At 42.2% G+C, this 23,329-nt stretch overlaps 1 protein-coding gene across 2 annotated transcripts in view; it reads left to right on the plus strand.

Annotated features, from left to right (window-relative positions):
- LOC126109902 (methylthioribose-1-phosphate isomerase) overlaps positions 1-23,329 on the plus strand; it is a 69,334-nt gene that overhangs the window by 30,915 nt on the left and 15,090 nt on the right. For both annotated transcript variants that reach the window (XM_049914993.1, XM_049914992.1), the window contains exon 5: positions 8,412-8,568. In XM_049914993.1, the coding sequence (XP_049770950.1) occupies positions 8,412-8,568 (157 nt within the window). The remainder of the gene's footprint in view (positions 1-8,411; positions 8,569-23,329) is intronic.

Genomic DNA, 23,329 nt, shown 5'->3' on the forward strand with positions numbered 1-23,329 from the left:
CACATGTGTACATCTGCTTAATTCCTTATGTACAAAAGTTTGGTGCTCACTATGTGGAGATGCTGCTCCTGGGTGGCTTTGTGGGATTCTCTCTCTTAGGCTGCGAGTGAAATGCAGCGAGTCTGTTCCACCTTTTGGTACGGCACTCGAATCGACAAACTCGCCCGGTAGGCGTAAGGTTTCACCGTACACTGCTCGAGCCGGTGACGCTTCCAGGTCTGGCTCGCACTTTGTCCGAAGCTCCGGCAGAAGTAGTATCGAGGCTGACGTCCAGTTGGGCTCGTGGCAGATTACGGCCACCTTACGTAACGGTGCACCCGTGCTACCCTGCTATTACTGGGAGGATGGTAGCCGCAATAGAGTGACGAACTGCCCCGCAGAAGTTGCTCATTTTGGTTAGTAGATCGGATTCGATTTGTTGCCCGTTGTACACATTTATGTGGAGCAGCATCCAAAACATTCAACCCACTGTGACATAAATAGGGCCACTAGAGTTACGATGGAGATTTTATCAACTGGAATCACTTCTGGCCAATGTGTAAATCTGTCCATGACTGTTAGTAAGTAATGTTGCCCTTCGGGGGGGGGGGGGGGGGATGGTCTGACCGTGTCAGTGTGTATGTGTTACTGTTGTGCTGTTGTGTTGGGGAAGCTGCGTACTGATGAGTGTGCATACACTGACACTGTACACATGCGGACCAACTGTCGGAATTTCATCTCCTCTCCGGGTTAGATGTAAAGGCTGCAGACTCATTTCACCTTCACCTTAACTCCAGGGTGGCACAGGCTATGCATAGTTTGAAATACTTGTCTGTGGAGCGATGCTGGCACAAACGGGCTGTTTTTGCCTCGAGATACGTCACAATAAAAATCTGAGGCTGGAAGTTCGTGCTTGAGCTGTAAGTACGATGCAGCATCACCCGGACAATCACGAAGCTCCATGTCGGATTCTTGGTCTTTGGCCATTTGCATCGAGTCAACTGCCCGTGTAGCAGCGCTAATTCGGTGTCACTTGCATACGTTTGAACTGACACACTAGCGAACCGATATCGTGTCCGTATATGGAAGAAGACTGCGTGCACAATTGAATTCGATGACATGCAGTGTGGCGTATATATGACATAGTAAAAGAAAAAAAATAATATTCAATTAAGCAGTCAGTATTAACCGTAGTTTCTGTCAACAACAGAATAAAACTAAGAAGCAAAGAAAAATTCATTGCACGAATTGTCTGCATCTCAGCAAATAGCAATCAATTGCCCAGTGCTCCTTGTCCAGCTGACGTTTCACAATCAGCTGATCGCTAGCTGTCAGGTGTGAGCTGATCGTGACCTCCCACAGTTTCTACAGTGCTATTTCCTCCCGTGTTTCACAAATTTGTCCATTTTTTACGCAGAGCAATAGATTGTTGTGGCTAGTTCATAGTTTCTCAAATATCTTGCACTAGCACCACACGAGTCGAATATCACGTTTGTTCGTGCAACATCGATGTTGTATCGAGCAGTTCGACATTTTGGGAAATCTTGACCCTCTTCGAACGTGAGTTTTATTTGTCCAGTCCTGCCTTTCCGAATTCTTCAAAATAAGTCAGCACCTGACCTCAAGAGGCAAAACTCCATTTGTAAATGTAATATGACCAATATATGTAAAAATGTTAACCTCTGCACTAAAAGTTTAATCTGAAAATATAAGATGACCCCGTATTTTTAAATGACGAATTTGGGAAAAAACCTCATCTTACAATTGAATAAGTACAGATCGTAGCACAAAACTTCCGTATTGCTGAAGTTCAACAATTTATAATCTGAAATAGAACCCCATTAGGTAGATTCTATAGTTCACTGAATTTTTAAAAGCTTCTTCAGCGGGAGATAGATAGATATCAATAATTGGAATAAGTAGCCACTGATATGTGCTGGTTTGAGAGGGGCTCTTCAAAATTTGAAAATGTCACTTCTTCAAAATGTGAAACTGTCACAACAGTTTTATGTGATAATAAGAATACCTAAAACTAGCTCACATTTTGAAACGCTTTAACAGTCTTTTATATGATTACCACAACAGTCATGTGTCTGAAGTCCCGTCATGTTGTGTTGGCAATCAAGTGGCAAAATGTTGTTGTTGTTGTTGTTCTTGTTGTTGTGGTCTTCAGTCCTGAGACTGGTTTGATGCTGCTCTCCATGCTACTCTATCCTGTGCAAGCTTCTTCATCTCCCAGTACCTACTGCACCCTACATCCTTCTGAATCTGCTTAGTGTATTCATCTCTTGGTCTCCCTCTACAATTTTTACCCTACACGCTGCCCTCCAGTACTAAATTGGTGATCCCCTGATGCCTCAGAACATGCCCTACCAACCGATCCCTTCTTCTAGTCAAGTTGTGCCACAAACTTCTCTTCTCCCCAATCCTATTCAATACCTCCTCATTAGTTATGTGATCTACCCATCTAATCTTCAGCATTCTTCTGTAGCATCACATTTCGAAAGCATCTATTCTCTTCTTGTCTAAACTATTTATCATCCATGTTTCACTTCCATACATGGCTACACTCCATACAAATACTTTCAGAAACGGCTTCCTGACACTTAAATCAATACTCAATGTTAACAAATTTCTCTTCTTCAGAAACGCTTTCCTTGCCATTGCCAGTCTACATTTTATATCCTCTCTAATTCGACCATCATCAGTTATTTTGCTCCGCAAATAGGTGGCAGAATAAGGTTGTTAAAATCAGATAACTCAAGAGATGTAAACAGAAATGAAATCCCTAATGAGACAGCAAATTCACTTACAATGGGGGAGAGGAGATGACACGATGTCTCTGCTTAATCCAGAATTTTGAAAACTGATGTTTCATGCACTTGTAGTACTCTCGCTTGTTTCTATTTCTTATGCCCTTGTTCTCCTAATAGTGAATCAAAAAATCTGATCAAGTTTCCAGAATTTTCTTCTTTTGCTAGAACAGTTATAGATTTACAATAATGATGTAGGTAGAAGCAGTGAATTAAAATTTATAACCAGCAGTGGGATTCAAAACTGGATCTCCTGCTTACTAGGAAAATAATCCATCCGCTTCACCACACTGGTACTGCGGCAACCACAGCTGCACAGAATACCCTAGTAAATCTCCGTCACTGATATAAATTCCAGCTCACACCTCAGCCCACTGCTGTTCCCCATCCACACTTGCACCAGTATCGCAGAGGTTCTCCAGCATGAGAATAGCTCCTTACCTATGATCAAAATGAGGTTAATCCCACCTGTTCTTCAGGTGTAGGTGATTCAGTGCACAGTTTGATCAGAAAAAGAAAACTATGTATTTTTGTGCTGAGAAATAATTAAGTAGGCTACCTTCTTGTGCTCAGTGATACAAATGTAGTTTCCTTTTATCCCCAAGAATGAGCACAGTTTAAAGGCTTAAGTAACTTGAAAACACTCATAGATTGTAATTTGAATGCTATCCTTTGGCGACGAATTTATTTATTTTATCTATTTATTTTTTAAAGTTGCCTAAATGTGGTTCATTGCTTGCCCACACAACTTCAGTTTATCAGTTTTTCTGTTCTAACCCCCCCCTCCCCTACTCCCGCTCCAGTTTGTTTCATCCATAAGAAAGATCCAGGGAATATGGATGGGGAAGTACACCCCAGATTGCAGGACAACAAGACACAGTGAATCCATTGCCCAGCTGTGGCCTTCTTACACCTGACCTTTTTCTTTCTTTCTTCTCCCTCCTCTGACACCCGTAAAAAATAAAAACCCAACAGCAGTGCTCTGATGAGTTTGTTTTTCGGCCCACCGAGAATTCCTCTCCTGTGCAAGACTTCTCAAACTGGAGTAGCACTCGTACTCAACATTGGATATATCCAGGTCTCCATCTGTCTCTACAGTTTTTACCCTCTATAGCTTTTATCTTCTGCAATTCCCTCTAGTACTATTGAAATTATGCCTTAGTGTCTTAATATATGTCTTATCATCCATCCCTTCTTCTTGTTAGTGATTTCCACATGTTCCTCTCCGTGCCAATTCTGTGGAGAACTATTTCATTTCTCATCTTGGGAGGCCACATAATTCTGAACATCCTTCTATAGCACCACATCTCAAACACAGTAAAGGTGAAAGACTGCACTCGTGTCTTACACCGTTTGTAATTGAAGCACTTCATTCACGGTGTTGGATTCTTATTTTTCCTCTCTCGGTTCTTATATGTACTCTATATTATATGTCTTTGCCTGTGGCTTACACCTATTTTCCTGAGAACTTTGAACATCTTGCTTCATTTTACATTGTCAGATGCGTATTCTAGTTTGCCAAATCCTCTAAATGTGTATCGATTTTTCTTAAGTGTTTACTAAGATATGAAAAATTTCACATGCGCAGCTCTACATAGGGCATTTTTCTGATGTGGCATATGCATACTTTGGCACCACGTTTTATTTTAACTGATTTAAGTTTTTATACAAACAGTGGAAAGTCTAGGTCGGAATATCAAAAATATTACGAAAAGGTCAGATTGGTGCTCACCGTAAAGAGACACGTCGAGTTGCAGACGGGCAGTGCTTTCTTCAGAAAAGAAAAATGCACACACGTTGACACGAGCAAGCACGCCTCGCACACGGGACCTTCATATCCGGCCACTCCGATCGGGCTGCTACAGAAACACGACAAATGGGAACAGCAATCTGGAGTGTAGTGAGGAAGGGGAGGGGATAGCAGGGTACGGATGGGGGAAGAAGAATTGGCAATGCAAGGTGGAGCCTGCAGGGACTAGAGGTGGCAGGGCGGGCAAGCGGGCATTGGCGGGTGGGGGGGGGGGGTGGGGGGGCAGAAAGGAGAGGAGAGAGGAGCAGAGAAGGGGAAAGGCAGGAGAGTGGCACACAGTGGGGGTGAGAGGATGTGAATAGGGAGGAGGTGACGGGACAGAGGTGGCGACAACTGTGGGGACAGGATGACTTTGGAAGCAGGGAATGTGAACTCCCATTGCACAGTTCAGAAAAGCTGGTGGTGGAGGGGAGGATCCAGATGCCCCAGGCTGTGAAGCAGCCACTGAAAGCGAGCACGTTATGTACGGCTTCGTGTTGTTGCACAGGGTGGTCCACTTTGCTCTCGGCCACCGTTTGGCAGTGGTCGTCCGTACCGGCGGACAGCTGGTCGGAAGTCGTACCGATACAGAAAGCTGAGTGACGGTTGCAGCAGAGCTGGTACTCGATATGGCTGTTTTCGCAGGTGGCCCGGCATCTGATGGGGTAGGGCGAGCCTGAGACGGGACTGGAATAGGAACTGCAGCGTGGTGGATTGGGCATGTTTTGCACCCGAGTCTTCCGTAGGGATTGGAAGTGATACAGGGAGGGACAAGGATAACTCGCCGACACTTAAATAGGGTTGGGAATGATCTCGGGTACAATGTCTCTAATTTCAGATAACAGATAATCAAACCCTTTACAATTCCTCGTAGTCTCTTTTTGACTTGTACGGGAATACAGAGTAAAACTGTGAGCATTAAATGATAAATTTAGGAGGCTATGGTATAAGGATGTAGACAGTGTGATATGTGGAAGTTTGAGTCTGTCCGGGAGGCATGCACCGATAACTGAAGTGGTTGAGGTGACCGTTCGTGATAAGTGGGAAATCTGGGTCGGAGTCCTAGTCTGGCACAAATTTTGATGTCACTAATAGGCAGTATAGCTATACTTAACACAGCTGATGCCAAGATATTCAGTGAATTTATTTTGAATAAATTTCACTTTCTCAGAAATGCTTTTATTATTGACTGTACAGATTTTATATGCTTTACTTCAGACATTGTCATTTATTTTGCTGTCCAAATAACAAACCTAGATCACTCTCTCTGCCTCATTTCATAAAGTCATTCTTTCAGAATGCACATACAGAGGTACACCCTAAAGTTTCAACATTCAGCTTCAAAACACATGTCATATGGGATAATCAGTTGTTAAAACGTTTCAGCTGAAGTCAGTGTATATTGTTGCTTATCACTGGACTATAAATGAATGAGCCATTGCTGTAAAATTATTTGCCTACAAGTTTATAAAGAAACCTGGACTCAGTGCAGCCCATACACGTCTCTAAAAGATAGCAGATGCGCCCCCCCCCCCCCTCTCAAATCATTTAAAATGTGGTGTTGAAGTATGGATATGCCACATCAAGAAAACGCCCTATATGGAGCCAGGCAAGGGCAATTTCATATGTCATAGTGGCCAGTTAAGAAAAATCGAGACACATTCTTGGGATTTGTCAGTCTATAGTCAGATTAAAATTACTTTATATTTGATGTCCGTCACTTGCCGATACAGTGTTGCCACATCCACTGCCATCTACCGCTCAAGTATTGGTGACGTACGAATGCGGTGGGCTACTTCACTAATGCTATTAATGTGTAACGTGGGAGAATGATGGAAGTGGTTGCCTCAGTGTATGACAGAAATGAAAAATGATTTGTCAATCTGATTTTAATTGACCAGTGACTGAACTGTGGGAGGCAACGGGTCTTGTAGCCCTGAATTTAAACTCGTGTTCTAACCTAACCACATCCCCATGATGATGTGTAATGTATCCGAGAAGACGACGATCGACAATCTGTTAAAATTACGATCGCTTTGTTCACAGCTAACCTCTACTAGCAATATTTCGTAATGTTTGTTTCAATAACAGTCTTCTGCAGTGAAGTTTGAGTTTTAGTGGTAAAAGCAGACTGTTATCTCTCATTGTTATTGCTTACCTGAAACTACACTTTCGCTGCTACATGGGATGGCACGTTAGCAACGGATGAGCAGTCCTGGTTGGCATTTGATTGCAGATTATAGCCGACACAAGGAGATAAAAGGGGGGGGAGGGGGGGGGGGGGAGAGAGAGAGAGAGAGAGAGAGAGAGAGAGAGAGAGAGAGAGAGAGCAGTAGGAAGGAAAAGAAAAGCAGATAAAAAGTCAACATGATGATGAAAATGACATGGCAGAGTATTAGAAATGAAAAATTACATTTATACCAATTAATTGAATAAAAATTATAATCAGTGTTTTGATTAGATTTAAAAAATCAAAAAATTCTGTATTGATGAGATTCGAACCTTTTACTTTCTACATCCAGGTTTATGTGTTAACCATTAAGCTATGCCATTACACTGCAAAATACCGTTGTGTTTGAGTTTGGTGCCCCAGTTGCAATGATTGGCAGCCTTCAAACATTCGGCATCACGGAATGTCATGCGAAGCTTATGTAATGTGAGCTGATCTCTTTGATTGACTGTAATAACTGTTTAAATGATGCTGAATCGTGAATTTGTGCAGAAGGATCCAATAGTGTTTCATTTTATTAGCATTGTGTGTGTGTGTGTGTGTGTGTGTGTGTGTGTGTGTGTGTGTGTGTGTGTGTGTGTGTGTGTGTGTGTGTGATAAAATACCAAATAAAAGGGCCAGATCCGGGATTTGAAATACAAGCAGGTCAAGAAGGAAAGCTGGAGAAGAAATTGGAAGCGAACTAATTGTTATGGCTGTTTGGCAATGGTGAACAGTTTGAGCGTAACGTCGAGCGCTGTGATTGGAGGATAGCAGCAACAACGTGTGATGTGTCAGCTATCAAGTAATTTTAATCAGACTATAGAAAAAGTGTTCAGCAGTGTAAAATGGTTCAAGGTATACGAAATTTTTGGGAAAATAGGTGTAACCTTGGGGGAAGGTGGATAATGTGGAGCATGTGGAAGAACTAAGAGAGGATAAATAAGAATGGAACACCAAGAACGAAGTGCCCAGGCAAGGAAAGGTGTAGGAGAGGCAATGCAGCCTTTCACATTTGCTTGTTTGAGGTGTGCTGCTATAGAAGGACACTGAAAAGTAGGTGGCCTCCTAAGATAAGGTAGGAGGTGATACTCCACAGCTGCCAATTGCCATTAATGTCGATCCATCCATACGTGCAAGTAGAAAGTGAAATTTGTTAACATCTAGAAAAAATTTGTGTTATGAAGTCTTTTTCTGAGAATACTTGTATGGAGTGTAGCCTTTTACTGAAGGGAAACATGGGTGCTGAACTGTTCAGACATAAGGAGACTAGAAGCTTCTGAAATTTTGTGATACTGAGGAAAAAGTTGAGCAAAAAAAGGGATTTGTTGATAGCACACATTGTGTGACATCAAGGAAGTGTGAATCTTGTAATGGAAGGAAGAGAGAGAGAGAGAGAGAGAGAGAGAGAGAGAGAGAGAGAGCGCACTGCATCAAACCAGTCTCAGACTGAAGACCATAAGTAACAAATACCCAGTCTGGAAATATGAATCTTAAATCCTTTGTCCCGTTTTTGTAAATTATTCTTAGTTATCACCCTATACCATTCTCCACGTATAAAATACAAGCATAATATTTTACAGCACTATTTAGCACTACGTTCATTGCAAAACTGTTTCAGATAGCTGTGGTAGCAAAGTACCACGGCGTGCCTTTTTTCGTAGCAGCGCCTCTTACGTCCATCGACTTCAGCATCCCTAGTGGTGAGCGAATTGTTATAGAAGAAAGACCAGAGAAGGAGATGACACACATGGGAGATGTTCGCATAGCGGCACAAGGTTAGTGTGAGTATATTTAAGTATTTTGTGTATTTCAATCTCGAGCAGTTATTGGGTTTTACTTCTAGTTTTAGTATCGAACTGATTTTGAGTCTGGGTATATATGGGTTTGCCTATTATAGGTACAAGTGAAAGAGATGAGTCGAGGACTGTGAAAGTGGGAAATAATCCTAATAGACTTTAGTCCGGAAACTGTGACGATTTCCTGGATATGGCTAAGTCTCCTTCTTGGCTGACTTAGTTGTCACATGTATCTTTATTTCCTACAACACAAACTAATGGACTATTTGGATGATGATAGTTGTGGTGAAAGAATGCATGTGTAGTGGGATACTTTATGATGCTGTTGGGGAATATTAGCACTAATCTTTGACTAGAAGTGTATTCATCAGTGACTCATCAATACCTTACCTCCTGTGCCCCATTATTTGAGCCACACACACACACACACACACACACACACACACACACACACACACAAACGTGTGTGTGTGTGTGTGTGTGTGTGTGTGTGTGTGTGTGGAGGGTGGTGGGGTTATTTGAGATCCTTGGTATTTTTCAGACCAGTTGATAGTGTCCATGAACTCCAGAAACACATTGTGCATGCTGTCGGTACATTCAGAATGCACCTGGAATTTCTGAAGTGCTGAAGCTTAACTTCACATGAATGGCGGTCATGTGCAACACGACATCAGTGCGAATGTGTGGTAGAGCCTACCTTCACACCAATGATGGCCATGTGTAGCATTTTGTTTCTGGACCCAAGATTGTTAGGATTATTTAGTTGTTTCATTGTTCTCTACTCCTCCCTTTTGTTTGTACCTACAATTGTCAGTTAGCCTGTACAGACAGCAAATAGTGATCTGCTGAAAGTTACATACAGATAAAAGTTGATTAGTGTAGTAGCATTTGAAGTGGTGTTTCTTTTTCAAAGTAAATGCTTTCTTGCAAATACATATACTATATAAAATAATCTAGAAGTAATACATATAATTATTAATGTGAGTAGATTAGCACTAGTCATAATTTGTTGTTAGCATACTTTAGAAAAGTAGCCTGCAAGAAGCAGTTTTTCCAGGTAGTGTACAACCAGTCTTTCGCATTCCTGAAGCCTCTCCCTCATGATGGAATACACAGAGTAGGAAAAAAAAATTCCCGAATCTAAGCCGCACATGAAATTTGAGACTCGAAATTCAAGGGGAGAGAAAAGTTTTAGGCCACACCTCCAAATCGAAACAAAGTTGGTCCATTGTAATATGAGACACAATTTAGGTCAAACGAATGACAATACAGCTACAGTAGTTTGGTTCGAGTCGTAAGCTTAGCAGTTAAGCTTTACCACGTAGCCATTGCTATGCGTCAGGCACTCCGTCCGTATTTATACGGGTACCCTTCCTTTTTCACGTGCTTCGTCTGGTTTGAATCGATTGCTTATTTTGCTTTGATCTGATAAGTGCCGTTTTCTTTGTTATAGGTGTTTGCGGCACTCTTAAGATGAAAATGCATTGCTGCACTGTGTCATGCATTGTTTGTCGCATTATTAAAAAAAAAAAAAAAAAAGGGGGGGGGGGGAGAGAGAGAGAGAGAGAGAGAGAGAGAGAGCAATCATCTCATTAGCGAAACAATGGCAAGAGACTGCTATTTGTTGTTACTTACACAGCTGCTTTCTTTGATAATGTTCAACAAGAATCAAATAATAGACTCCGTATGATAGAACATGTTCTGAACGAGAGTTAGGCGAAAATTTTTCTCTGTTTGAAAATCTTTGCGGCCGCTTCTTTATTACATCAAATTCTGCACACAAATTAGAGTCATCTTAGATTTAAAAATCTAGTCACTTGCCGTGCTTTATTTCTGACTGTATCACCATTAGACATAAGAATAATACGAATATAAACATGACACGATACGTATATTCTTCCGCGTTTGCTGTTGTCTCACTCTAGTTTCGTAGTTTTAGGCAGACAGGACTTAAATGAGATAGCAGCAAACACGAAAGAATGCATGGCAAAATGTTTATATTCATACTATTCTTATGGTGAAGAGAATACTGTATGTGATTCAAATTTCATCAGGTTCCTATTGGCAACCATCTCTTCTCACAGATAGGAAAAAATTCAGAACGTAGAATTGGCCATATTGACAAACATCCCAAACAGTCTTGCCAGTCAGATTTTCGTAGTACACTGAAATTGTGCTACATTCGAAGATGAACAATACGGAATTTGTATTTACTTCGTTGGATAATGTATGAAAATGCAGTGGTCGAAACTCGCGGCGGAGAAAAAAAGCTCGTCTTCCACTATTTTTTTTTATTTATTTACTGACGCAGAGGTTTTGGCGCCAGTATTTATCTTTGTGCCTACAAAGCATGCCTGCGTAGCGCTACATATATTCGACGGCAGAAGTTAGTTGTGGCGGCACGTACCAACATTTTTCATAACCTCCGCTTGCTTTGCACTCGATTCTAAGCCGCAGGCGGTTTTTCGGATTATGAAAACCGGAAAAAAAGTGCGGCTTAGATTCGAGTAAATACGGTACTTCATGATGGAGATTAGATCTTGTTGCAAGATGTTTACAGATACCTCCGAACCCATCACATGTCCTTTTTACATGACCTGTTGCTGAAAATATCAGTTTTTTTTGCCTTTAATTCCTGTACTACAGAGTTGACCAAGCTCATAAAGCTGAAAGCGGTTTTTAAAATGATATATTGCACCATCAGTTACATACACATGTTTAGGAAATGCATGGCCTCTAGATGCTATGTCATCAATTATCATGCTGACAGCAGAGCACACATGTGCACTGTCATGAATGAGATCATCACTGGCATTAGCAGAACAATGTGATGTTCCAAGGAAGTGAGCGACTCATTGAATATTGATACCTGTGATTTGTGCCAAAGGTAACATTGAATTTTGTTCTGCAAAGCAACAGATCAGTTCTTAGCAAAGTTGATATGAAGAGCTAATGTGTCAGTATTCTGTGATGTGGCTGATTTTACTTCAACACATTAAGAGGGAGCTTTAATGCAAGACATCTGCCAGGTCTCCAGTACTTTTGGTTTATTAGATATATTTTTTTTGTTCTCTACTGTTTAAGAATTATTCACGAAAATATATATTTTTCAAAGGGCCCTACCACTTTTAAAAATTAAGATAAAATGACAATACTTTATTTCTTAACACTTATGATATATGAGTCTAATATACATTTCTTCCAGAGAAATTCATGACCACAAGTTGACATGACCTGTACGATTTGAGATGAATTCGCATAGGCCGATCATATAGAGAAACTCTACATGTTCTGGCACTTTCTGTGTCGTTATGCAGCCATTGTATCGGAGAAACTCCCACACGTACAAAAGATATGGGATTTTTCAAAATAATCGATACATGTCTGTAAGTGATAAGAAAATGCATGGCCTAAGGCGATTTCTACCATTCCTACCATGAGAAGAAATCTTTCAGAATGTGTGCTATATAGCAGATACAGTTGGCCAACATCAAGAAAACCTATCACGATTGTCTATAGTACATTGGCACTCTTCTCTCTGCATTTATCATAATGAAAAATGGTGAAAAACAGAATTTCAGCATTATTTTAAGAAATGCAATGTCGTCCCCCCCCCCCCCCCCCCCCCCCGCCCCTCCTGAAAAGTGAGTGGCACTTCACCATACACATGATGCAGATACTTACACGGGCTGATAGTGGCTCAATAATAGCCACGGATCAGAGTCCCGTGAGGGGGGAAGCAAACACTCTGTGCGAGTCAACGTACAGGAAGAAGAGCGTCCAAACTTACGTATAGACGAGCACGGGAAGAACTCGGCACACGACTGGCTCTGAGCACCCGCGCGACTGGCACGGACGGCTAATGACTAAGCACTCGGCACCTACACTAAATTAGGTCCGCAGTAGCCAAACTTTGAGTGAACAATGGCCTGCCAGGCCTACTAACACCCGCAGGTAAACACCTCCACCAGCAGGTCTGCCCGTGCAGTGTGTCGAGTGTGCCATCTGTGACAGGCTTCTGCTGGGCCACCAGTCCCAGCTCATCTGCCTCTGCTGTGATTCTGTCGGTGGGGATACTAAATAAACCATAGTTAATAGTTACTAGAGTTTGATGAAAATAACTTCTTTGTGCAACTTAGTTGGTTTATTTAAAAACCGTACATTATTTTAAATCGTATTATCTTGGGAACAAAATCTGGCTATCTGCAATGTGTTTGTGCTGGCCTCCGTTGTGTAGGTGTTTGGACACAGCTCACACAGCAAGAGTAGGGTGGTAGTCTGCAGGTGTCGGCAGTCGCTCACATTCTGTTCGTCCAGGAGTGTGAGTAACACAAACTCGCAGCATCTGAAGCAAATGAGATGTCGTGTTGACACCACACGCTGTATAAAAAACGGCAGAAGCTGTTTGTCGACTTTCGTGATTGTTCGGAGGTAGGAAGATTGGATTTCGTCCTGTTTAGTTGAAGCCTTTATTTGGTGGGTTTATTTAATAACTTAAGTCCTACGTGTAAATGCTGTTTCAGAACACTTAGAGTAGTATCTCTTAAAAACACATCTGTGTTGGTAAAATTTGTTATAATAAAATAATGAACAATGCCATATTGGTCACTAAAAGAACTTTCGTGTCTGCATGCATATCGTAACGTATATGTTATGAAAGTATACCATTTTGAGGCAAAGACACATTGGAAATTTACAAAAACCTTTTCTTGATATGATTTCTTATAATAAAAGTAGATTAATGAAATATTGGCAGCTAAAGCCTACGTTACTCCGAAGTTACAGGATACAGTCAAAAGTTTAAAAAGTTTAGCATGGTCTAGTGGTTAAAAGTGTATAATTAAAAAGTGTGAAGTAGCTGCTTCATGTCTTGCTATATCCATTTGCTTTATCTCTTGTATTAATTTAATGGAAGTGTGATATTCAATGTTATGTACATATAAGAAATATCTCTCTCTCTCTCTCTCTCTCTCTCTCTCTCTCTCTCTCTCTCTCTCTATAACAGACATGAATTGGACTGAATATTCAAGACACATTGATCATTTGGTAACATAAACTACCACTAGAATAAAAGACTGACACATTTGCAAAGAAAGAAAGAAAGGTAACTTGATCTCTGTCATCTATAAAATATAAAAGCAAATTTATGAGCTAATTCTTTTGGGACACTTCTTTTACCAACAAGGTCTTCAATTGAAGAGCATTTTCAACCACCAATATGACATTTTTGTCATTTTATTACAGCAAATTCTGCCAATACCGATGCATTTCAAGAAGCCCTCAGTGTGGTGGTGTTTTGAAACAGTGTTTATTCATGGGACGTAAGTTCTATGAGCTACTGCTTTAGATTGTTCACTAGAATGACTGTCCACAGTCACTAGTTATAGATCATCTCTTGCAACTAATTGTGAGAGATTCTAAAAATAAACTTATGATGCTGAAACTTCTTAATGAACACCAGTGAAAATATGTTATTGGATTCATTACTGACTGGCTCCAGCTTGTTTCTTGCTTGACAGTCTTTCAGACGTCTTACTTTCGGGGTGGGTGAAGGCGTACTAGAATACATTTTCAGTGTGGTAATTTTTGAAATTAATTCTTTCCGGGACTCTTGCAAACACTTTAATCTCTCCTTACCCACAGCACGGTCCATAACAATATAACTTTGAGATTAATGTATTTTGCAGTAAGTGAAAACTGTATCCTCCAGTTCTCTCTAATTGAGGCGAATGTTATTGTTTTGAATGTCTTCATTCTCACAACATGTGAACTGAATGATCACGAAAGTCAATAGGAAGATCTTTGCATCTTCGCTACAGTGCCCTGTTTTTACAGTGAATATCACCCCAGCTCTTGTAAATCATCAGCTGTAAAATTAAGAAAGTACGTAAGTTCTCATGTACACCTTGCAATCCCTCCCTAAAAATCTGTTTGCAAATTTTCCCTTGCTTTTCCTTTTCATGCCTTCCATGAAACTCTTATAAATACAATATACTGAGCATTATTTTGATTTATTTGCAGTGCAAGTAACATAAAATTGGAAATAAAACAAGGAAAGAAAGTTACTCCATAGGGACTCTTTAAGCCACAACTGTCTGATTATCATTCATTACACTTTCCATTCACCACAGACAGGAGTCTCTCATGCCTCGCCTGACCCACGCCTAAAATTTTTTGTCTAAACGCTTAGTGTCGGGAGCTTCCATTGTTATCATTCTCATCTGTGGCCAAGCTGTGCATGCACCATAAATTTTAGATAAATTGGTGATGAGGTGTAGGCACTGTCCCCTTGTAAGAGTAGTTAGTAGTTGACTGTATTTTACCGCTGAAAGGTCGAGAAAGGTGACCCCCTGTGAGTTGTCAGTTTTCGAAACAATCCTCAATGTGCCACATTAATTTCAATGCTTTCATTGTACGTCAAGCTGGCCTGTTGTCGGTTCAGAGATGGCTAGATATCTCTGTAAGATTGAGGAGTAGCAGCATTATTTCAAGAACTTTGCATAAGTGTCACAGTAGTGAGATAGCTTTTAGGATTGTCTCCTTTTTACCTAGTTTTAATATCAGAATTGCTTGGGATTTTTTCTAGATCAGATGCACTTCTTTGGTGGTGCTTGGGAGCGTAGGGAATCTCATGTCAACTCGTGCGTACAATGTGTAAATGCAAGTTCCTTTACATAAATATCGTTGGACAAATATCTGTTGCCCTGCTTGTCAGTGTTTTACACCTCATACAGCAAAACTACCATATTTACCTAATTGTGAGATGAGGCTTTTTTCCAAATTCGTCGTTAAAAAAACACAGGGTCATTGTATATTCACAGATCAAACTGTTGCTGCTGTAGTTAATAGTTTTATGTTGTCTAATAGTGTGTAGGGGTTGTCTTACAGATGAAACTTTGCCAATGAGGTCACATGTGGATTTATTTTGAAGAACTGAAGGTCAGTGTCGGGCAAATGACACTCTCATTCGAACAGGCTGAAGATTTCCTGAAGCGCTCAGTAATAGTATCAACATTGCTTGAATGGTCACTTGACATTTGACTCGCGCAGCACTAATGTGAGGGATGTGTGAGAAACTGTGAACTAGCCTCTGTAACAACCTGTTGCTCTGCTTAACCATTGACATTTTGTGAAACACGGGAGTAAATAGCACTAAATTCTATCATTTACAAACTCTTGTTGTATTTGAACAGATTTGCAATAAAAGTGCACAAACATTAATGCTGCTTTTTAAGTAAAGGTAACATTCCAAAGCAGAAATGTTGTCCTGTAAAAAATATTAGTTGATTCTGGATTCAGATTAATAAACATGATGGTGACGCTCAGATGAAACAATAAGGAAAATTAATCCAGAATGAAATGTCTAAGAAATGAGATAAATCACATTAAACTACTTGTCATGAGAATAAATTACAGCACTAAGACCTGTCGTGGAGATAGTATCAACAGACATCATAAGTTCACAGAAAGAGTGAAAACTGGCGAACTGGACTGCGATTTTTTATTTATGTATTAGTTGCTGTTGCTACAGATGGCTTGCAACCTAGAATATTAAAATTTTTGCTTCAAGGCTGCTCAGGCACAGCACTGCCGAAGGATTGGAGGGGGAACAGTGACACCAGCTTGGCTTAGAACTAGTATGAGTGGGGGTGGAGAGTAGTGAGTGGACAAAAAATTGTCATATTTCCAGTGTTTGGAATCTATACTGTATACTTTGGCTTTATAGGAACATCTGCCACATGTAAACTGCAGATTGTCTGAAATAGTAGCTGAATTGACTTTAAAATTAGACAAATACTCAACAACAATAGTCATGTCTGCAGAAGACTGTAAATGTCTCGATATGGACCCAGTGGCTCACTTACATGTTTTGTGCTGCAGAGTTGTTGGCGCTCGCTGTGACACATGACCCGAGTGAAAGGGTCCTATGCAACCAATGAAAGAGCGGCAGGCACACAGTGTCTTTGTAAGCAGGAGACATTGTAAAATTCTCACGTCAGTGTAGAAGTGAAATCTGATATGTATTCAAATAAAAACAGTTGCGTTTTCAAGTCCCATGATAACCACAACATATTTGGAAGAAACGGCCAAATATTTGTGACAACAAAGACTAAAATTTCTCAGCTGTTCTATTATGATGATAATTAAAAATAGCAATACCACGGATGACAGAATTAGTAAGTGGAGCACGTAGGAAAGAAAATGGCTGGCAAATTAATGTAAACCATTTCTTCTCGTGCATCAAGAAAGTGCAGAGAAAATACTAAAGCTATGGATGAATACACTACAGCAAAACCGACCACACTCTTCAAAGTAGAAATTCCATCTTCGGAAGAAAATGAACCAAAGCACTCTTGCATCTCTTGCCAGGAATTTTTCATAATTATCATGTAAGCTGTTGAATATTGTGCATCCTACAGTGAAAAGGTGCAAGTTTTAACTATTATTCCAGAAATACTTTCAAAGGAAACAATTTTGAACCATGTTCCATCAGTATCAAGCACATGGTAAACAAATCAAGAAATATGAGGTCTGTAAAAGGAGGCTTTGGAAGACCGGACCCCTATTATGGTCATTCTGTAGAAGCAGCTCAAGTTCAAATAGTGCAGTCATTTTATCTGGAAGAGAAATTGAACTGTTCTTGCCAGAGTGCCAACAAAAAGGACACTTTAACTGTAACAGTCGAAGGTCAAAAAGTTGTGAAAGTGAATAGGCACATGACTGGCAGTATTAAAGAAACTTTTGCAATTTATAATAGCAACTATACAACTTCACATATTGGAAGATCAAAATTTTATGCACTATGACTTAAGCGGGTAGTTCCACAACCACCTGGTTGGGCGTTTGAAGTCATTAGTAGTCTGTGCCATAAAGCGAGAGATTTGTTTGTTTCAAGAATGTGGAGGACTGCCTGTAAAGACACTTTGCCTGGAAGATGTAGCAGATAACTCTGCACAAATTACATATGTGACATGGGAATAAACTAATTAAGAAAACTGCTGCCTTTGACAGTTTCATTGATCAACTTGGTAAATGGTCAGTGAAATTAGTAACGCACCAGCATTAAAGAAATTGCAACACGACCATATTGTAGAAGTGAAAGGGTGTGTACAGGCTGAAGAACTATGTTTAGTGCTTCACTGTGATTTTGCTGAGAACTGGTCTGTAATTCTCCCACAAGAAGTACAAGGGTATCATTGGAGTAATGACCAGGTTTGAATTTTTACAGGAGTGACATATTATCTCAACAAGACCACAAGTGTCGCAGTTATAAGTGATGACACAGCACGTGACTCAGCACATGCTTTGCTAGCAATGTGAAAAATTCTTCAACTGCAAATGGGGGCAGAGAAGATTATTATTATTTCTGATGGTGCTCCTAGTAATTTTAAAAACTGTTACCAGCTGTTTGAATTAAGTCGCTTGTGCCAACTGACAGACCAGGTCTGTATATGTGTGGATGGATATGTGTGTGTGTGCGACTGTATACCCGTCCTTTTTCCCCCCCTAAGGTAAGTCTTTCCGCTCCCGGGATTGGAATGACTCCTTACCCTCTCCCTTAAAACCCACATCCTTTCATCTTTCCCTCTCCTTGCCTCTTTCCTGACGAAGCAACCGGGCGTTGCGAAAGCTCGAATTTTGTGTGTATGTTTGTGTTTGTTTGAGAGTCTATCGACGTGCCAGCGCTTTCGTTTGGTAAGTCACATCATCTTTGTTTTTAGGTATATTTTTCCTACGTGGAATGTTTCCTTCTATTATAACTATATATATATAATAGAGGGAAACATTCCACGTGGCAAAAATATGTTTAAAAAGAAAGATGATGAGACTTACCAAACAAAAGTGCTGGCAGGTCAATAGACGCACAAACATACACACAAAATTCTAGCTTTCGCAACCAACGGTTGCCTCGTCAGGAAAGAGGGAAGGAGAGGGAAAGACAAAAGGATATGGGTTTTAAGGGAGAGGGTAAGGAGTCATTCCAATCCCAGGAGCGGAAAGACTTACCTTAGGGGGGAAAAAAGGACAGGTATACACTCGCACACGCACACACATCCATCCGCATATACACAGACACAAGCAGACATTTGTAAAGCTTAATGGTTTGAAGGTGTTGATCTACGTAGACAGAGATGCGTTCTGTGGGGGCTTGGTAACCAGCTACAATGGGACGGCCGAGATGATTGGGTTTGTGAATTTTGGGAAGAAGGTAGGGGTGCGGGGTGTTGGTGGGGTCAGGAGGTTGATGGAGTCAGGTGAAAGGTTTTGTAGGGGGCCTAAGGTTCTGAGGATTCCTTGAAGCTCCGCCTGGACATCAGGAATGGGATTACCTTGGCAAACTTTGTAGGTAGTGTTGTCTGAAAGCTGACGCAGTCCCTCAGCCACATACTCCCGACGATCAAGTACCACAGTCGTGGAACCCTTGTCCGCCGGAAGAATGACGGTGGATTGGTCAGCCTTCAGATCACGGATAGCCTGGGCTTCAATGTGGTGATGTTGGGAGTAGGATTAAGGTTTTTTAAGAAGGATTGAGAGGCAAGGCTGGAAGTCAGAAATTCCTGGAAGGTTAGGAGAGGGTGATTTTGAGGAAGAGGAGGTGGGTCCCGCTGTGACGGAGGACGGAACTGTTCCAGGCATGGTTCAATTTGGATAGTGTCTTGGGGAGTTGGATCATTAGGAATAGGATCAGGATCATTTTTCTTCGTGGCAAAGTGATATTTCCAGCAGAGAGTACGGGTGTAGGACAGTAAATCTTTGACGAGGGCTGTTTGGTTAAATCTGGGAGTGGGGCTGAAGGTGAGGCCTTTGGATAGGACAGAGGTTTCGGATTGGGAGAGAGGTTTGGAGGAAAGGTTAACTACTGAATTGGGGTGTTGTGGTTCCAGATTTTGAGGTTTTGGAGGGAGTGGAGCTGGAAGTGGGAGATTGAGTAGATGGGAGAGACTGGGTTTGTGTGCAATGAGAGGAGGTTGAGGTTTGCTGGAAAGGTTGTGAAGGGTGAGTGAGTTGCCTTTCCGGAGGTGGGAAACCAGGAGATTGGATAGTTTTTTAAGGTAGAGGGTGGCATGCTGTTCTAATTTGCGGTTGGCCTGTAGGAGGATGCTCTGATCAACCGGTGTGGATGTGGGAGAGGAAAGATTGAGGACTTTACAAATGTCTGCTTGTGTCTGTGTATATGCGGATGGATATGTGTGCGTGTGCAAGTGTATACCTGTCCTTTTTTCCCCCTGAGGTAAGTCTTTCCGCTCCTGGGATTGGAATGACTCCTTACCCTCTCCCTTAAAACCCATATCCTTTTGTCTTTCCTTCTCCTTCCCTCTTTCCTGACGAGGCAACCGTTGGTTGCGAAAGCTAGAATTTTGTGTGTATGTTTGTGTTTGTTTGTGTGTCTATCGACCTGCCAGCGCTTTTGTTTGGTAAGTCTCATAATCTTTCTTTTTAAATATATTTTTCCCACGTGGAATGTTTCCCTCTATTATATTCATATATATATATACACACGCACACACACCTAAAAACAAAGATGATGTGACTTAATGAAAGTCTGGCAGGTCGACAGACACACAAACATACACACAAAATTCAAGCTTTCGCAACAAACTGTTGCCTCATCAGGAAAGAGGGAAGGAGAGGGAAAGACGAAAGGGTGTGGGTTTTAAGGGAGAGGGTAAGGAGTCATTCCAGTCCCGGGAGTGGAAAGACTTACCTTAGGGGGAAAAAAGGACGGGTATACACTCGCGTATACACACACATATCCGTCCACACATATACAGACACAAGCAGACATATTTAAAGACAAAGAGTTTGGGCAGAGATGTCAGTCGAGGCAGAAGTGCAGAGGCAAAGATGTTGTTGAATGACAGGTGAGGTATGAGTGGCGGCAACTTGAAATTAGCGGAGATTGAGGCCTGGTGGATAACGGGAAGAGAGGATATATTGACGAGCAAGTTCACATCTCCGGAGTTCGGATAGGTTGGTGTTAGTGGGAAGTATCCAGATAACCCGGACGGTGTAACACTGCGCCAAGATGTGCTGGCCGTGCACCAAGGCATGTTTAGCCACAGGGTGATCCTCATTACCAACAAACACTGTCTACCTGTGTCCATTCATGCGAATGGACAGTTTGTTGCTGGTCATTCCCATATAGAATGCATCACAGTGTAGGCAGGTCAGTTGGTAGATCACGTGGGTGCTTTCACACGTGGCTCTGCCTTTGATTGTGTACACCTTCCGGGTTACAGGACTGGAGTAGGTGGTGGTGGGAGGGTGCATGGGACAGGTTTTACACCGGGAGCGGTTACAAGGGTAGGAGCCAGAGGGTAGGGAAGGTGGTTTGGGGATTTCATAGGGATGAACTAAGAGGTTACGAAGGTTAGGTGGACGGCGGAAAGACACTCTTGGTGGAGTGGGGAGGATTTCGTGAAGGATGGATCTCATTTCAGGGCAGGATTTGAGGAAGTCGTATCCCTGCTGGAGAGCCACATTCAGAATCTGATCCAGTCCCGGAAAGTATCCTGTCACAAGTGGGGCACTTTTGTGGTTCTTCTGTGGGAGGTTCTGGGTTTGAGAGGATGAGGAAGTGGCTCTGGTTATTTGCTTCTGTACCAGGTCAGGAGGGTAGTTGCGGGATGCGAAAGCTGTTGTCAGGTTGTTGGTGTAATGCTTCAGGGATTCCGGACTGGAGCAGATTCGTTTGCCACGAAGACCTAGGCTGTAGGGAAGGGACCGCTTGATGTGGAATGGGTGGCAGCTGTCGTAATGGAGGTACTGTTGCTTGTTGGTGGGTTTGATGTGGACGGACGTGTGAAGCTGGCCATTGGACAGGTGAAGGTCAACATCAAGGAAAGTGGCATGGGATTTGGAGTAGGACCAGGTGAATCTGATGGAACCAAAGGAGTTGAGGTTGGAGAGGAAATTCTGGAGTTCTTCTTCACTGTGAGTCCAGATCATGAAGATGTCATGAATAAATCTGTACCAAACTTTGGGTTGGCAGGCCTGGGTAACCAAGAAGGCTTCTTCTAAGCAACCCATGAATAGGTTGGCGTACGAAGGGGCCATCCTGGTACCCATGGCTGTTCCCTTTAATTGTTGGTATGTCTGGTCTTCAAAAGTGAAGAAGTTGTGGGTCAGGATGAAGCTGGCTAAGGTAATGAGGAAAGAGGTTTTAGGTAGGGCGGCAGGTGATCGGCGTGAAAGGAAGTGCTCCATCGCAGCGAGGCCCTGGACGTGCGGGATATTTGTGTATACAGAAGTGGCATCAATGGTTACAAGGATGGTTTCTGGGGGTAACGGATTGGGTAAGGATTCCAGGCGTTCGAGAAAGTGGTTGGTGTCTTTGATGAAGGATGGGAGACTGCATGTAATGGGTTGAAGGTGTTGATCTACGTAGGCAGAGATACGTTCTGTGGGGGCTTGGTAACCAGCTACAATGGGGCGGCCGGGATGATTGGGTTTGTGAATTTTAGGAAGAAGGTAGAAGGTAGGGGTGCGGGGTGTCGGTGGGCTCAGGAGGTTGATGGAGTCAGGTGAAAGGTTTTGTAGGGGGCCTAAGGTTCTGAGGATTCCTTGAAGCTCTGCCTGGACATCAGGAATGGGATTACTTTGGCAAACTTTGTATGTGGTGTTGTCTGAAAGCTGACGTAGTCCCTCAGCCACATACTCCCGACGATCAAGTACCACAGTCGTGGAACCCTTGTCCGCCGGAAGAATGACGATGGACCGGTCAGCCTTCAGATCACGGATAGCCTGGGCTTCAGCAGTGGTGATGTTGGGAGTAGGATTAAGGTTTTTTAAGAAGGATTGAGAGGCAAGGCTGGAAGTCAGAAATTCCTGGAAGGTTTGGAGAGGGTGATTTTGAGGAAGAGGAGGTGGGTCCCGCTGTGACGGAGGACGGAACTGTTCCAGGCAGGGTTCAATTTGGATAGTGTCTTGGGGAGTTGGATCATTAGGGGTAGGATTAGGATCATTTTTCTTCGTGGCAAAGTGATACTTCCAGCAGAGAGTACGAGTGTAGGACAGTAAATCTTTGACGAGGGCTGTTTGGTTGAATCTGGGAGTGGGGCTGAAGGTGAGGCCTTTGGATAGGACAGAGGTTTCAGATTGGGAGAGAGGTTTGGAGGAAAGGTTAACTACTGAATTAGTTACATGGTTTACAAACATTTAGAAAACATTTGCACATTGTAAAGTGGGATAACACTGTTGTGTCTAGACAAGACAGTCTAGACACAGGGTGAGGTTACCGAAAGGGCACGCGTCAACTCACACCGACTGGCGTGAAGTCTGGAACAGGATAAGTAATGAATGCTAATAAGAAAAGTACGTAGCTTGTATAATACTTATCTTTATTCCATCATTGTGGTACATCGCTATTGACGATACAAATAAGACTCTCTCCAGATATGGTTAATGGCGCCTTGCTAGGTCGTAGTCATGGACTTAGCTGAAGGCTATTCTAACTGTCTCTCGGCAAATGAGAGTAAGGCTTCGTCAGTGTAGTCGCTAGCAAAGTCGTCGTACAACTGGGGCGAGTGCTAGTCCGCCTCTCTAGACCTGCCATGTGGTGGCGCTAGGTCTGCAAGTACTGACAGTGGCGACACGCGGGTCCGACATGTACTAATGGACCGCGGCCAATTTAAAGCTACCACCTAGCAAACCCTAGTCACAGGCAGTTGAGATAAACAAATTCTGTCCCCAGAGCAGTACATGGTGTCAGGGATGGCACAAACTTTGCCAAATCCAA

Source organism: Schistocerca cancellata, chromosome 12 (assembly GCF_023864275.1).
Source record: "Schistocerca cancellata isolate TAMUIC-IGC-003103 chromosome 12, iqSchCanc2.1, whole genome shotgun sequence".
Taxonomy (NCBI): domain Eukaryota; kingdom Metazoa; phylum Arthropoda; class Insecta; order Orthoptera; family Acrididae; genus Schistocerca; species Schistocerca cancellata.